The 15448-nt window shown below is 47.5% G+C and overlaps 1 protein-coding gene across 1 annotated transcript; it reads left to right on the top strand.

Moving 5' to 3' along the window:
* The first annotated feature begins 353 nt into the window (after window positions 1-353).
* Window positions 354-1950, top strand: LOC129848829 (putative per-hexamer repeat protein 5). The gene is made up of 3 exons (XM_055915918.1): window positions 354-377; window positions 486-1026; window positions 1082-1950. The coding sequence occupies exons 1-3, from the start codon at window positions 354-356 to the stop codon at window positions 1948-1950; spliced, it is 1434 nt and encodes a 477-aa protein (XP_055771893.1).
* Window positions 1951-15448: the final 13498 nt, after the last annotated feature.

The following is a 15448-nucleotide window of genomic DNA, read 5'->3' as shown; positions in this document are numbered from 1 at the left end:
TTACAGACTGGATCACTGTGGCCATGGACTTACAACTGCTTACAGACTGGATCACTGTGGTCATGGATATACAACTGTTTACAGACTGGATCACTGTGGCCATGGATAAACAACTGTTTACAGACTGGATTACTGTGGCCATTGGATATACAACTGCTTACAGACTGGATCACTGTGGCCATTGGATATACAACTGTTTACAGACTGGATTACTGTGGCCATTGGATATACAACTGTTTACAGACTGGATCACTGTGGCCATTGGATATACAACTGTTTACAGACTGGATCTCTGTGGCCATGGATATATAACTGTTTACAGACTGGACATCTGCCTTTAGCCAGCCACCAATATGCCCATTGCTCTCCAGGTTAAGGTAACAAGAATGTAAAAGTCATATTCAAGAATGTATTTTTTGTATTTTTCGAACGAGATTTCAACAGGGAAGTTTGACACACAGTGATGTGTATGTGTTGGGGATCAGGACTCGGGGACAGAGTTTGTGACGGGGGTCGGGGGTCAGGACTCGGGGACAGAGTTTGTGACGGGGGTCGGGGGTCAGGACTCGGGGACAGAGTTTGTGATGGAGGTCGAGGGTCAGGACTCGGGGACAGAGTTTGTGATGGGGGTCGAGGGTCAGGACTCGGGGACAGAGTTTGTGACGGGGGTCGGGGGTCAGGACTCGGGGACAGAGTTTGTGACGGGGGTCAGGGGTCAGGACTCGGGGACGGAGTTTGTGACGGGGGTCAGGGATCAGGACTCGGGGACAGAGTTTGTGACGGGGTTCGGGGGTCAGGACTCGGGGACAGAGTTTGTGACGGGGTTCGGGGGTCAGGACTCGGGGACAGAGTTTGTGATGGGGGTCGAGGGTCAGGACTCGGGGACAGAGTTTGTGACGGGGTTCGGGGGTCAGGACTCGGGGACAGAGTTTGTGATGGGGGTCGAGGGTCAGGACTCGGGGACAGAGTTTGTGATGGGGGTCGAGGGTCAGGACTCGGGGACAGAGTTTGTGACGGGGGTCGGGGGTCAGGACTCGGGGACAGAGTTTATGATGGGTCGGGGGTCACGACTCGGGGACAGAGTTTGTGATGGGGGTCGGGGGTCAGGACTCGGAGACAGAGTTTGTGACGGGGTTCGGGGGTCAGGACTCGGGGGCAGAGTTTGTGATGGGGGTCGAGGGTCGGGACTCGGGGACAGAGATTGTGACGGGGTTCGGGGGTCAGGACTCGGGGACAGAGTTTGTGACGGGGGTCGAGGGTCAGGACTCGGGGACAGAGTTTGTGACGGGGGTCGGGGGTCAGGACTCGGGGACAGAGATTGTGACGAGGGTCAGGGGTCAGGACTCGGGGACAGAGTTTGTGACGGGGGTCGGGGGTCAGGACTCGGAGACAGATTTTGTGACGGGGGTCGGGGGTCAGGACTTGGGGACAGAGTTTGTGACGGGGTCGGGGTCAGGACTCGGGGACAGAGTTTGTGATGGGGGTCGGGGGTCAGGACTCGGGGACAGAGTTTGTGACGGGGGTCAGGGGTCAGGACTCGGGGACAGAGTTTGTGACGGGGGTCGGGGGTCAGGACTCGGGGACAGAGTTTGTGACGGGGGTCGGGGGTCAGGACTCGGGGACAGAGTTTGTGACGGGGGTCAGGGGTCAGGACTCGGGGACAGAGTTTGTGACGGGGTCGGGGGTCAGGACTCGGGGACAGAGTTTGTGACGGGGGTCGGGGGTCAGGACTCGGGGACAGAGTTTGTGATGGGGGTCGGGGGTCAGGACTCGGGGACAGAGTTTGTGACGGGGGTCGGGGGTCAGGACTCGGGGACAGAGTTTGTGACGGGGGTCGGGGGTCAGGACTCGGGGACAGAGTTTGTCTCTACTCTTGATCCTCATGCTTGTTTGAGTCCTCCACTCTCATACCCTTCTCCTGTCTCCCAGTACAATGTCTTGGCCATGTAGGGATGTTCCCTCACTCCTCTGCACCAGTGGACCATGCAGACTGCATCCAGGTCAGTTAAACTCACCCCCTCAGCCTCTGGCGCTGGATTATCAGCCTGTACCCAGATCAGCGAACATTATCCTCTAACAGCAGGGTTAATGTAGCGGCTGCTGTAGCGTGTTGCTGTCTCTGCTGGGTTTAAGTTTCAGTCACCCGGAAGCTGTGAAGCATCCCTCTGTCTCTCTCCTCCTTGCTGTTTAGAAGTGGATGTGTTCGTTTGGGTGACACTGACTATAGTAAGTTGGAGAGTACAGGCTAATTGGTTGTTAAAGTTTCACTTCTGTTTGTTTCCTCTGGGACTGATTTGTGAAGCTATGAAGGTGTGAATATGATTGGGTTTATGGGGTGGGGTGTGGGCAGTTTTATAGTCACTCACTCACTCACACGCACGCACGCACACACGCACACACGCACACACACACACACACACACACACACACACACACACACACACACACACACACACACACACACACACACACATTCAGAGTTACTAAGTGCGTCTGTTCTCATACTATGCTAAACTGTTGATCTTGTTCTTCTCTGCCGCTGAGCCATAAAGGCCGGCTAATCTGAATAATCTCCATCTGTAATCTCCTCTAATCACCCCCATCACACACACTCACAGGCCACTGTACATCAACACAGCATCACCTGACCAAGTCAACAACAGGCCTATAATCAGCCCTCAATACACAGAAATGTGCATTTATTCACTAAACAGAACATCTCAATTTCCCATGTACATGTTCACCCCAATGACTGCATCGTCGAGTCTGAAGTGGCCAACCCTCAGTATGGGTCAATGGGTGTGTGATATGGACATTATTCATTGTTGGTCACTTCTCCTATTCGGTCCCCTTACACTAAGTGTGTGTGTGTGTGTGTGTGTGTGTGTGTGTGTGTGTGTGTGTGTGTGTGTGTGTGTGTGTGTGTGTGTGTGTGTGTGTGTGTGTGTGTGTGTGTGTGTGTGTGTGTGTGTGTGTGTGTGTGTGTGTGTGTGTGTGTGTGTGTGTGCGTGCGCGTGTAATTGTCTGTGTTTGAAAATTAGTCTCGCTTTCATGATCTCACATTCTGTTTACTTCACCTCCCAGGGACTAAACTCTGTTCAATATTCATCGCCTTGAGTCATGATGATGAGCAACAGGATGGTTCCCACTGTGAGGAGAGAGTGTGTGACAGTGATTGTGTTGGATAGGGGCGTCATCACGTCAGTTGTAAACACTAACTGTATTCACCTGATGTGCTCCGCTTGATGTCCTGATGTGTTTAGTGGAGATATTCAGTACACAGACTCATTCCAAGATGAAGATAGAGGGCTGGAGACAGTATGTAGGACACAGTGAATACGCTGGGAGATGGCCAATTAGGAGTAGACTGCATTGAACTGTGAAGGGTTCTTCCAGTGGTCGGTCTTACTGTATGGGAGGTAAGAGAGCCGAGTCAGAGATGGACGCGTGTGTGGTGTGTGTGGTGTGTGTGTGTGTGAGTGTGTGTGCGTGTATGTGTCCAGCCCCAGCTAGTGTCCCGTTGCTTACTTGGGCGTGATGACCCATCATTCGTAACATCTTGTTCCATCAACTTCTGCTTCTCTTCACTCGTCTGTCTGTGCCTGGACTCTCTCTCCTTTCTTCCCTCCTTCCATCTCTCCATCTCTCACTCTCTCTCCTATCTGTCTTTGGGGTGAAAGAGAAGGGCTACTACAGAGCAGCACTACTCTGTGACATTCTGATCGAGGCCAAATCCTTTCCTCACCCAAAAACAGGTGATATGTTATTTATTTGAAAAGCCATATGCTACAGGTTATGAATCATGTTTGGCTCATGCTGAATGTCAATTAGTTTAGGTGACTGAATAAGTACCAGAAAGAAAATATGTCATTCATAAATGCATTAATTGACAGGGTGGCCAAAGCGTTGGGACAGACAAAAGGGCTCCGTTGGGACTCATTTGATTAAAGTAGGAATGGGATGACAGTGACTCTGTAGCCACAGCACTCGTCCTCACTCCTGGGGTGGGGGGTCACCATGGACCCTGGGGTGGGGGGTCACCATGGAGCCTGGGGTGGGGGGTCACCATGGACCCTGGAGTGGGGGTCACCATGGACCCTGGGGTGGGGGGGTCAGCATGGACCCTGGGGGGGGGGGGGGGGGGGGGTCACCATGGACCCTGGGGTATGGGGTCACCATGGAGCCTGGGGTGGGGGGTCACCATGGACCCTGGGGTGGGTGGTCACCATGGACCCTGGGGTGGGGGTCACCATGGACCCTGGGATGGGGGGGGTCACCATGGACCCTGGGGTGGGGGGGTCAGCATGGACCCTGGGGTGGGGGGGTCAGCATGGACCCTGGGGTGGGGTGGTCACCATGGACCCTGGGGTGGGGGGGTCACCATGGACCCTGGGGTGGGGGGGTCAGCATGGACCCTATGGTGGGGGGTCACCATGGACCCTGGGGTGGGGGGGTCACCATGGACCCTGGGGTGGGGGAGTCACCATGGACCCTGGGGTGGGGGTCACCATGGACCCTGGGGTGGGGGGTCACCATGGACCCTGGAGTGGGGGTCACCATGGACCCTGGGGTGGGGGGGTCAGCATGGACCCTGGGGGGGGGGGGTCACCATGGACCCTGGGGTATGGGGTCACCATGGAGCCTGGGGTGGGGGGTCACCATGGACCCTGGGGTGGGGGGGTCACCATGGACCCTTGGGTGGGGGGGGGGCCCAAATCTTTGGCGACTGAGAGTGTTTGGGGATGGAAAAGTGGTAACGGGGGTTGAGAGTGTGTGCATGAGTTTGTGCGGTGGTTAAGGGTGGAGTATATGAGTAAGTTGTGTTTGTGTGTTTGTGTGTGTGTGCTTGCTGACTTGCGTTTGTGCTTCCGTGCATGTGCGTGCTTGCATACAGTAAGTGTGTATATGGAGTGGGAGGTCAGGGGGAGGGGGAGGGGGGAGAACCCAGCTGACGAGGTCGCTCTCTGGGACACTGGCAGGCCAAACATCCCCCAGGCTGGCCTCTGAGATCCACCTCTGACAGCCCTGATAGTTATTGCTCAATGACATTCCATGCTTTCCTTCAGCTTCCTGTAAGATTGATTTCTCAGATAGGTTTGAAATATCTCCAGAACCCTAGAGCAGGGTGACTGGCACCGTGGCATTGACAGAAAAGAGAAGGAGAGAGAAAGACAGAGAACGAGCGAGAGAGAAAGAGAGAAAGACCGAAAAAAGAGAAAATAGAGACAGATAAAGACAGAGAAATAGAGGGAGAGAAAGAGAGGGAAAGAGCAAGAGAGAAAGACAGAGAAATAGAGGGAGAGAAAGAGAGGGAAAGAGCGAGAGAGAAAGACAGAGAAATAGAGGGAGAGAAAGAGAGGGAAAGAGCGAGAGAGAAAGGCAGAGAAAGAGAGGGAGAGAAAGAGAGGGAAAGAGCGAGAGAGAAAGGCAGAGAAAGAGAGGGAGAGAAAGAGGGAAAGAGAGAGAGAGAAAGGCAGAGAAAGAGAGGGAAAGAGCGAGAGAGAAAGACGGAGAAATAGAGGGAGAGAAAGAGAGAGAAAGAGAAAGACGGAGAAATAGAGGGAGAGAAAGAGAGGGAAAGAGCGAGAGAGAAAGAGAGATAGACAGAAAAGAGAGAAAGGGGAGACAGAGACAGAGAGATAGAGACAGAGGGAAAGAGAGGAGGGGGGTAGTGAATATGAGAGAGGATAGAAAGGGGACAAACATTATACATATTAAACATGGGGGATAGATGGCAGAATGAATATCATGTCAATTACAATTCCTCAAATACACTATAGGCAATACTGTCTCCCTGCATCAAAAGAGCAAAGACATTTCCTGAGAGAAAAATGGACTTTAACTGGCGTGACTTGTGATTTATATTTTTTAATTGAATCAAAAGCATCACGTTTGAAGTTGTTTCTAAAAGAGCTATTGAAACCACTCAGAACCAATTTGGGCACAGGCCTATACATAAACAACTGATATGATGCTTGCATGACCATTATCCTTCAGCCTTTTACAGTACACTGTGATAGCCCTCTCCGAGTGACTTCTAGAATTAGACTGCCTGTGTTTCTCTTCTCCTCCAAAGCTCAGCGTTCCCCTGTGCACATTACTCTGCGTTATGTTTCATTCACTATCACTGAGCATTTGAACACATTAACTGTTTGTTATTTAGAGGGGGGGGGGGGGGGGGGGGCATCGCATATTCACATGCCCTGCTTTTTAAACTCTTTAATGCAATTTAACAACGCCACGTATTCTCTTCACGTTTCATTGGGGTCTCCTACGTGTGAAATCGCTGGGGCTCGCCTTGCCCTGGCGCGACGGCACGGTCGGCACGGCGACGCTAGGGCCACATCGTAGAGCGGCAGATGTGGGAGGGAGAGCGAAATTAATTGCTTCACATTGTTCAGTGGGTGTGTGGGCACCTTCAGCGAATTAACCGCAGTCGGAGCTCTCCGACCGTCCGCCTCATGGAAATTAGGTGCGAAGCGTCTCACTCGCAGCTGAAACCAATCGCAGCATTGCATCCAATTAGCTTATCTAGACCCCAATCCGCATGCTTTAACTTGGCGTTTGGCGGCGCGTAAAAGGGGAAAATATTTTTGTTACAATATACTGTAAATAGGCATCTCTGTTTTTTTATGTGCTTTTCCCTGCCAGATAATGCCTTACTCTGTTAACAGTGTTGTGTTATTTCCCCTGCCAGATAATGCCTTACTCTGTTAACAGTGTTATGTTATTTCCCCTGCCAGATAATGCCTTACTCTGTTAACAGTGTTGTGTTATTTCCCCTGCCAGATAATGCCTCACTCTGTTAACAGTGTTGTGTTATTTCCCCTGACAGATAATGCCTCACTCTGTTAACAGTGTTATGTCATTTTCCCTGCCAGATAATGCCTCACTCTGTTCACAGTTTTGTGTTATTTCCCCTGCCAGATAATGCCTTACTCTGTTAACAGTGTTGTGTTATTTCCCCTGCCAGATAATGCCTCACTTTGTTCACAGTTTTGTGTTATTTCCCCTGCCAGATAATGCCTTACTCTGTTAACAGTTGTGTTATTTTCCCTGACAGATAATGCCTTACTCTGTTAACAGTGTTATGTTATTTTCCCTGCCAGATAATGCCTTACTCTGTTAAGAGTGTTATGTTATTTTCCCTGCCAGATAATGCCTTACTCTCTTAATAGTTTTTCAAAAATAAAAAACGATGTCTTGTCGCACATAAAATAATGCATTTAGTAGTAATAAAAACATCTCTTTGTCATCTATTATCTCAGAACGTCGTCTGAACATGGTGGAAACATGGTGGAAGAACCTGGATCGGTGGAAACATGGTGGAAGAACCTGGATCACTTGACAGTTAACAAAACCATTTTGAGGGACATTGCAATATACACCACCTAAAACCGCATTGATTTCAAGGTCATTTAATATTCATGTTTGGACATACAAAATTGCCATACATTTGACATCATTCCTTATCTATCAATGTTTAACTACCTAGAAAAGCCATTGAAGCAGACCTAAAGTAATGTTTGTAATATTCTTGAAGTGTGTAAAAATGCTATAAATTGTGATTGTAATATGGCATTGCTGGTATGACCTTTTGACCTCTCAACAGCCTGAACGCTGTTATTTCCCAAATAAACATCAGTTGGAAAAATACATATTTCATGTTCTTATTTAAATAGTTAGGAATTTAAGATGAAATAATTGTTTCAACATGTTTTTCAAGAAGAGACAGACGTGCCAATAAAGAAACCCGACAGTTTATTATAAGGCTCAGTAATAAACCATGTCGAAAGTGTGTTCACCATCTATTCATCATTACTCCCACCTTTATCAACCATTTACTAATCCTTAGTCAAGTATTTTTGCAGTCCCTAGTCTAAAGTGAGTGCTATAAATAATGTATAAATGTTTTGAATGACCAGTGTATTTTCTTACAGAAAGATGGGCATGCCATTGGTAGACATTCCATCAGTACCTGGTAAAATAACTAGCACACAACACAGAGGATGTTTAACAACGTATATATTCATGTCTGAATAACTAGCTTACTAACATGTACACACGTGGGAGTAAGGATTTATAAATGGTGAGCAAAATGTTTATAAATGTTTTATTGTGGACCGAAAGTGCAACTATTCAATGAATGTCTCTGTCCTAAATATTTTAAACTGAACAATGGTTTGAAGATACAATCACTTTCTTTCAACTGACATTGTTTCAATAACAAATGTCAACATCAACCACATCCTCTATCTGTCCGTCATGATCAAATATCCAGTTATCCAGCGTAGGAGTAATGCTGATAATGTTGTGATGTCAGAATGGGTCCTCAGCCCTGGACTAGGACCATATTAGACTTGGTAATGAGGTAAAACACTGAGGCGATGCTCGTTAATGACAATTGGACGACAGGCATTAGCAGCATATGGTGCTGTCTTACCATAACGACAGAGCAGAATATATACACACGTCAACTGAGATCCAGACTGAAGGCTCGTTCATTAACTGATCCCTATTTACTGATTAGATGACATCACAACGTCATTTAGCTTTAATAAGTGACATTGGCAACTAGTGGAGTTTGTAATTATAGTGTTTAAGCATCTTGTTTTACCCTGTGTAGTCATGTTCTATCAAGTATTTGTTGTTAGAAGGATATGAGAGGATTCTAAACATTGCTCCATAGTCTTCTACAGTATTCCTACGTCGGCCTGTAGAGATGACCTTCATGTTTCTCTGACAGCCTTCTGACAGCATCCTTTGTATGACATGTAGAAGATGTGACAGGGCCTATTATCACCTCTGACCCTGCTGTAAACCATGTAGATATATATATATATATAATGACATCTGACCCTGCTGTAAACCATGTAGATATATATTTATTATGACCTCTGACCCTGCTGTAAACCATGTAGATATATATATATATATATATTATGACCTCTGACCCTGCAGTAAACCATGTAGATATATATATATATATACACTATGACCTCTGACCCTGCAGTAAACCATGTAGATATATATATTATGACCTCTGACCCTGCAGTAAACCATGTAGATATATATATATATATACTATGACCTCTGACCCTGCAGTAAACCATGTAGATATATATATACACTATGACCTCTGACCCTACAGTAAACCATGTAGATATATATATATATATATACTATGACCTCTGACCCTGCAGTAAACCATGTAGATATATTATGACCTCTGACCCTGCAGTAAACATATATATACATATATACATATATATATGTTACGAATCCCTTTGGGCCGACAGTCTAGGGGGGATGGTAATGGGACCCGTAACTTAACTCATGCAAATTATAGTAGTGACAAAGTAAGAGTGAAAACTAAATAATCACGACAACTAAGATCTACCGTAAACACTCAGGGTTTAATTTACAAACACACGGTAATGGGGGGGAGCAGGAAAAGGGGCTGAGCTGGACCCAAAGAAAGAAATAATAAGTATCTAAAAATACCCCTAAGTTAGACTAGCCTACTTCACCAACAGCTAACTAACTAACCAAAAATAGAGTGGGTGGTCCGCCCAGTTCTAACTAGTGTATTTAACAAAGTTTACCTACGGGTAGTGTATGCCCATGGGCGAACTGTCTGGTTACCCCCTTTTCCCACTATCAACCAAACACCATAACAAACACAATACTCACAGGTGGGGAAAAGTGACATGTAGACGCTAAAACACACAAGAGATCTACAACAGATGGCATTTACAGAGAGATTGATCTCTAGAGAACACAACTGACAGGGTTTTTAAACCAAGGGAAAGGGACTGTGATTGGGTAAGGGAAAAGGAGCAGGTGTCTTCCGATTAGCGACTGATTGATGACTGATTGGGGAATGATGATTGTCACCTGTGAGTAGGGGAGAAGGAGAGAACAGAAATACACACAGGATACACACAGAATACTTGTATCCGTAACAATATATATATACATATATATTATGACCTCTGACCCTGCAGTAAACCATGTAGATACATTTATATATATATTATGACCTCTGACCCTGCAGTAAACCATGTAGATACATTTACATATATATTATAACCTCTGACCCTGCAGTAAACCATGTAGATACATTTATATATATATTATGACCTCTGACCCTGCAGTAAACCATGTAGATATATATATATATATATATATTATGACCTCTGACCCTGCAGTAAACCATGTATATATATATATATATATATATATATATATATATATATATATTATGACCTCTGACACTGCAGTAAACCATGTAGATATATATATATATATAATGACCTCTGACCCTGCAGTAAACCATGTATATATATATATATATATTATGACCTCTGACCCTGCAGTAAACCATGTATATATATATATATATATATATATATATATATATATATATATATATATATATTATGACATCTGACCCTGCAGTAAACCATGTATATATATATATATATATATATATATATATATATTATGACCTCTGACCCTGCAGTAAACCATGTATATATATAAATATATATATATATATATATTATGACCTCTGACCCTGCAGTAAACCATGTAGATATATATATATATATAATATATATATATATATATATATATATTATGACCTCTGACCCTGCAGTAAACCATGTAGATATATATATATATATATATATTATGACCTCTGACCCTGCAGTAAACCATGTATATATATATATATATATATATATATATATATATATATATATATATTATGACCTCTGACCCTGCAGTAAACCATGTAGATATATATATATATATATATTATGACCTCTGACCCTGCAGTAAACCATGTATATATATATATATATATTATGACCTCTGACCCTGCAGTAAACCATGTATATATATATATATATATATATATATATATATTATGACCTCTGACCCTGCAGTAAACCATGTAGATACATTTATATATATATTATAACCTCTGACCCTGCAGTAAACCATGTAGATATATATATATATATATATATATATATTATGACTTCTGACACTGCAGTAAACCATGTAGATATATATATATATATGATGACCTCTGACCCTGCAGTAAACCATGTAGATATCCTTATGTGTATCTATGCTAGTGAGTTAGGAGGACAGTACTAGCCTTGCTCCACTGTTCCAGACTAATCCACTATAATAGCACACCTCACCCATCCACCTGCCCCCCCCATCTGTTTTTCTTAGTGGGGGGGTGGTGGTGTGGGTATTGGACGGGGGGAGAGGGAGGGGGAGAGGATCAGGGGGCTGGGGTGTTGATGGAGAGGTGGTGCCCCCCGACCCCTGGGGCTACCCGCTGGAGCATGGCGACCGAGCTTGTCGCCCAGTGACCTGTGACAGGGGCATTATGAAGTGTGAGTGGCTGTCACCCTAACCGCCTGTGACAGCACAGCTCCCGGCACAGCTGCCCCAGCCTGCTCCAGCCAGGGACCGAAAGACAGAGGGAGGGGGAGAGACTATGGAGGAAGTAGGAGAGGAGACTATGGTGAGTAGAGAGGGGAGCACGTACAAGGGATAGGATGGGGGGGTGGAAGAGCGGAAAGAGGGGAGCAGCATGGGGGAATGAAAGGGGACAGGAGTATATTGGGGGTGCCATGCAGGAAAGAGGGGGTAATGGGGGAGTATATTGGGAGTGCCATGCAGGAAAGAGGGGGTAATGGGGGAGTATATTGGGAGTGCCATGCAGGAAAGAGGGGGTAATGGGGGAGTATATTGGGAGTGCCATGCAGGAAAGAGGGGGTAATGGGGGAGTATATTGGGAGTGCCATGCAGGAAAGAGGGGGTAATGGGGGAGTATATTGGGAGTGCCATGCAGGAGAGAGGGGTCAGGGAGGAATATATTGGGAGTGCCATGCAGGAGAGAGGGGTCAGGGGGGAGTATATTGGGGGTGCCATGCAGGAAAGAGGGGGTAATGGGGGAGTATATTGGGAGTGCCATGCAGGAGAGAGGGGTCAGGGAGGAATATATTGGGGGTGCCATGCAGGAGAGAGGGGTCAGGGGGGAGTATATTGGGGGTGCCATGCAGGAAAGAGGGGGTAATGGGGGAGTATATTGGGAGTGCCATGCAGGAAAGAGGGGGTAATGGGGGAGTATATTGGGAGTGCCATGCAGGAGAGAGGGGTCAGGGAGGAATATATTGGGGGTGCCATGCAGGAGAGAGGGGGTCAGGGGGGAGTATATTGGGGTTGCCATGCAGGAGAGGTCAGGGTGGAGCGATAGAAGAGGACAAGAGGGATAACGGGATTACAGGTGCCTCTACTGTGTGTTCCTATAGCTGTGGTGACCCCTCTGTCCTCCACTGTGTTCCTACAGCTGTGGTGACCCCTCTATCCTCCACTGTGTTCCTACAGCTGTGGTGACACCTCTATCCTCCACTGTGTTCCTATAGCTGTGGTGACCCCTCTATTCTCCACTGTGTTCCTACAGCTGTGGTGACCCCTCTGTCCTCCACTGTGTTCCTACAGCTGTGGTGACCCCTCTATCCTCCACTGTGTTCCTATAGCTGTGGTGATCCCTCTATTCTCCACTGTGTTCCTATAGCTGTGGTGACCCCTCTATCCTCCACTGTGTTCCGATAGCTGTGGTGACCCCTCTACCCTCCACTGTGTTCCTATAGCTGTGGTGACCCCTCTATCCTCCACTGTGTTCCTATAGCTGTGGTGACCCCTCTACCCTCCACTGTGTTCCTATAGCTGTGGTGACCCCTCCATCCTCCACTGTGTTCCTATAGCTGTGGTGACACCTCTGTCCTCCACTGTGTTCCTATAGCTGTGGTGACCCCTCTGTCCTCCACTGTGTTCCTATAGCTGTGGTGACACCTCTGTCCTCCACTGTGTTCCTATAGCTGTGGTGACCTCTCTATCCTCCACTGTGTTCCTATAGCTGTGGTGACCCCTCTATCCTCCACTGTGTTCCTACAGCTGTGGTGACACCTCTATCCTCCACTGTGTTCCTATAGCTGTGGTGACACCTATGTCCTCCACTGTGTTCCTATAGCTGTGGTGACCCCTCTATTCTCCACTGTGTTCCTACAGCTGTGGTGACCCCTCTGTCCTCCACTGTGTTCCTACAGCTGTGGTGACCCCTCTATCCTCCACTGTGTTCCTACAGCTGTGGTGACACCTCTATCCTCCACTGTGTTCCTATAGCTGTGGTGACACCTATGTCCTCCACTGTGTTCCTATAGCTGTGGTGACCCCTCTATTCTCCACTGTGTTCCTACAGCTGTGGTGACCCCTCTGTCCTCCACTGTGTTCCTACAGCTGTGGTGACCCCTCTATCCTCCACTGTGTTCCTACAGCTGTGGTGACACCTATGTCCTCCACTGTGTTCCTATAGCTGTGGTGACCCCTCTATTCTCCACTGTGTTCCTACAGCTGTGGTGACACCTATGTCCTCCACTGTGTTCCTATAGCTGTGGTGATCCCTCTATTCTCCACTGTGTTCCTATAGCTGTGGTGACACCTCTACCCTCCACTGTGTTCCTATAGCTGTGGTGACCCCTCTATCCTCCACTGTGTTCCTATAGCTGTGGTGACCCCTCTACCCTCCACTGTGTTCCTATAGCTGTGGTGACCCCTCTATCCTCCACTGTGTTCCTATAGCTGTGGTGACACCTCTGTCCTCCACTGTGTTCCTATAGCTGTGGTGACCCCTCTGTCCTCCACTGTGTTCCTATAGCTGTGGTGACACCTCTGTCCTCCACTGTGTTCCTATAGCTGTGGTGACCTCTCTATCCTCCACTGTGTTCCTATAGCTGTGGTGACCCCTCTATCCTCCACTGTGTTCCTATAGCTGTGGTGACCCCTCTATCCTCCACTGTGTTCCTATAGCTGTGGTGACCTCTCTATTCTCCACTGTGTTCCTATAGCTGTGGTGACACCTCTATCCTCCACTGTGTTCCTATAGCTGTGGTGACCCCTCTATCCTCCACTGTGTTCCTATAGCTGTGGTGACCCCTCTATCCTCCACTGTGTTCCTATAGCTGTGGTGAATCCTCTATCCTCCACTGTGTTCCTATAGCTGTGGTGACCCCTCTATCCTCCACTGTGTTCCTATAGCTGTGGTGACCCCTCTATCCTCCACTGTGTTCCTATAGCTGTTGTGACCCCTCTATCCACCACTGTGTTCCTATAGCTGTGGTGACCCCTCTATCCTCCACTGTGTTCCTATAGCTGTGGTGACCCCTCTATCCTCCACTGTGTTCCTATAGCTGTGGTGACCCCTCTATCCTCCACTGTGTTCCTATAGCTGTGGTGACACCTCTGTCCTCCACTGTGTTCCTATAGCTGTGGTGACTCCTCTATCTTCCACTGTGTTCCTATAGCTGTGGTGACTCCTCTATCCTCCACTGTGTTCCTATAGCTGTGGTGACACCTCTGTCCTCCACTGTGTTCCTATAGCTGTGGTGACCCCTCTATCCTCCACTGTGTTCCTATAGCTGTGGTGACTCCTCTATCCTCCACTGTGTTCCTATAGCTGTGGTGACCCCTCTAATCACTCCTGTGTTCCTATAGCTGTGGTGACCCCTCTATCTTCCACTGTGTTCCTATAGCTGTGGTGACACCTCTGTCCTCCACTGTGTTCCTATAGCTGTGGTGACCCCTCTATCCTCCACTGTGTTCCTATAGCTGTGGTGACTCCTCTATCTTCCACTGTGTTCCTATAGCTGTGGTGACTCCTCTATCCTCCACTGTGTTCCTATAGCTGTGGTGACCCCTCTGTCCTCCACTGTGTTCCTATAGCTGTGGTGACCCCTCTATCCTCCACTGTGTTCCTATAGCTGTGGTGACTCCTCTATCCTCCACTGTGTTCCTATAGCTGTGGTGACCCCTCTAATCACTCCTGTGTTCCTATAGCTGTGGTGACTTCTCTATCCTCTACTGTGTTCCTATAGCTGTGGTGACCCCTCTAATCACTCCTGTGTTCCTATAGCTGTGGTGACTTCTCTATCCTCCACTGTGTTCCTATAGCTGTGGTGACTCCTCTATCCACCACTGTGTTCCTATAGCTGTTGTGACCCCTCTATCCACCACTGTGTTCCTATAGCTGTGGTGACCCCTCTGTCCTCCACTGTGTTCCTATAGCTGTGGTGACCCCTCTGTTCTCCACTGTGTTCCTATAGCTGTGTTGACACCTCTATCCTCCACTGTGTTCCTATAGCTGTGGTGACCCCTCTAATCACTCCTGTGTTCCTATAGCTGTGGTGACTTCTCTATCCTCCACTGTGTTCCTATAGCTGTGGTGACCTCTCTATCCTCCACTGTGTTCCTATAGCTGTGGTGACCCCTCTATCCTCCACTGTGTTCCTATAGCTGTGGTGACCCCTCTGTCCTCCACTGTGTTCCTATAGCTGTGGTGACCCCTCTATTCTCCACTGTGTTC

This window comes from Salvelinus fontinalis, unplaced genomic scaffold, assembly GCF_029448725.1.
Source record: "Salvelinus fontinalis isolate EN_2023a unplaced genomic scaffold, ASM2944872v1 scaffold_1214, whole genome shotgun sequence".
NCBI lineage: Eukaryota > Metazoa > Chordata > Actinopteri > Salmoniformes > Salmonidae > Salvelinus > Salvelinus fontinalis.
Note: the sequence above shows the minus strand (reverse complement) of the source record. Positions and strands in the feature narration are given on the sequence as shown.

Bases quoted from the DNA above. Each gene is read 5' to 3' on its own strand.
- LOC129848829 (XM_055915918.1), top strand. From the start codon at position 354: ATGCCCATTGCTCTCCAGGTTAAG. The intron at 378-485 runs GTAACAAGAATG...GTTGGGGATCAG, and splicing joins CCATTGCTCTCCAGGTTAAG to GACTCGGGGACAGAGTTTGT. The intron at 1,027-1,081 runs GTCAGGACTCGG...ACTCGGGGACAG, and splicing joins GTTTGTGACGGGGGTCGGGG to AGTTTGTGATGGGGGTCGGG.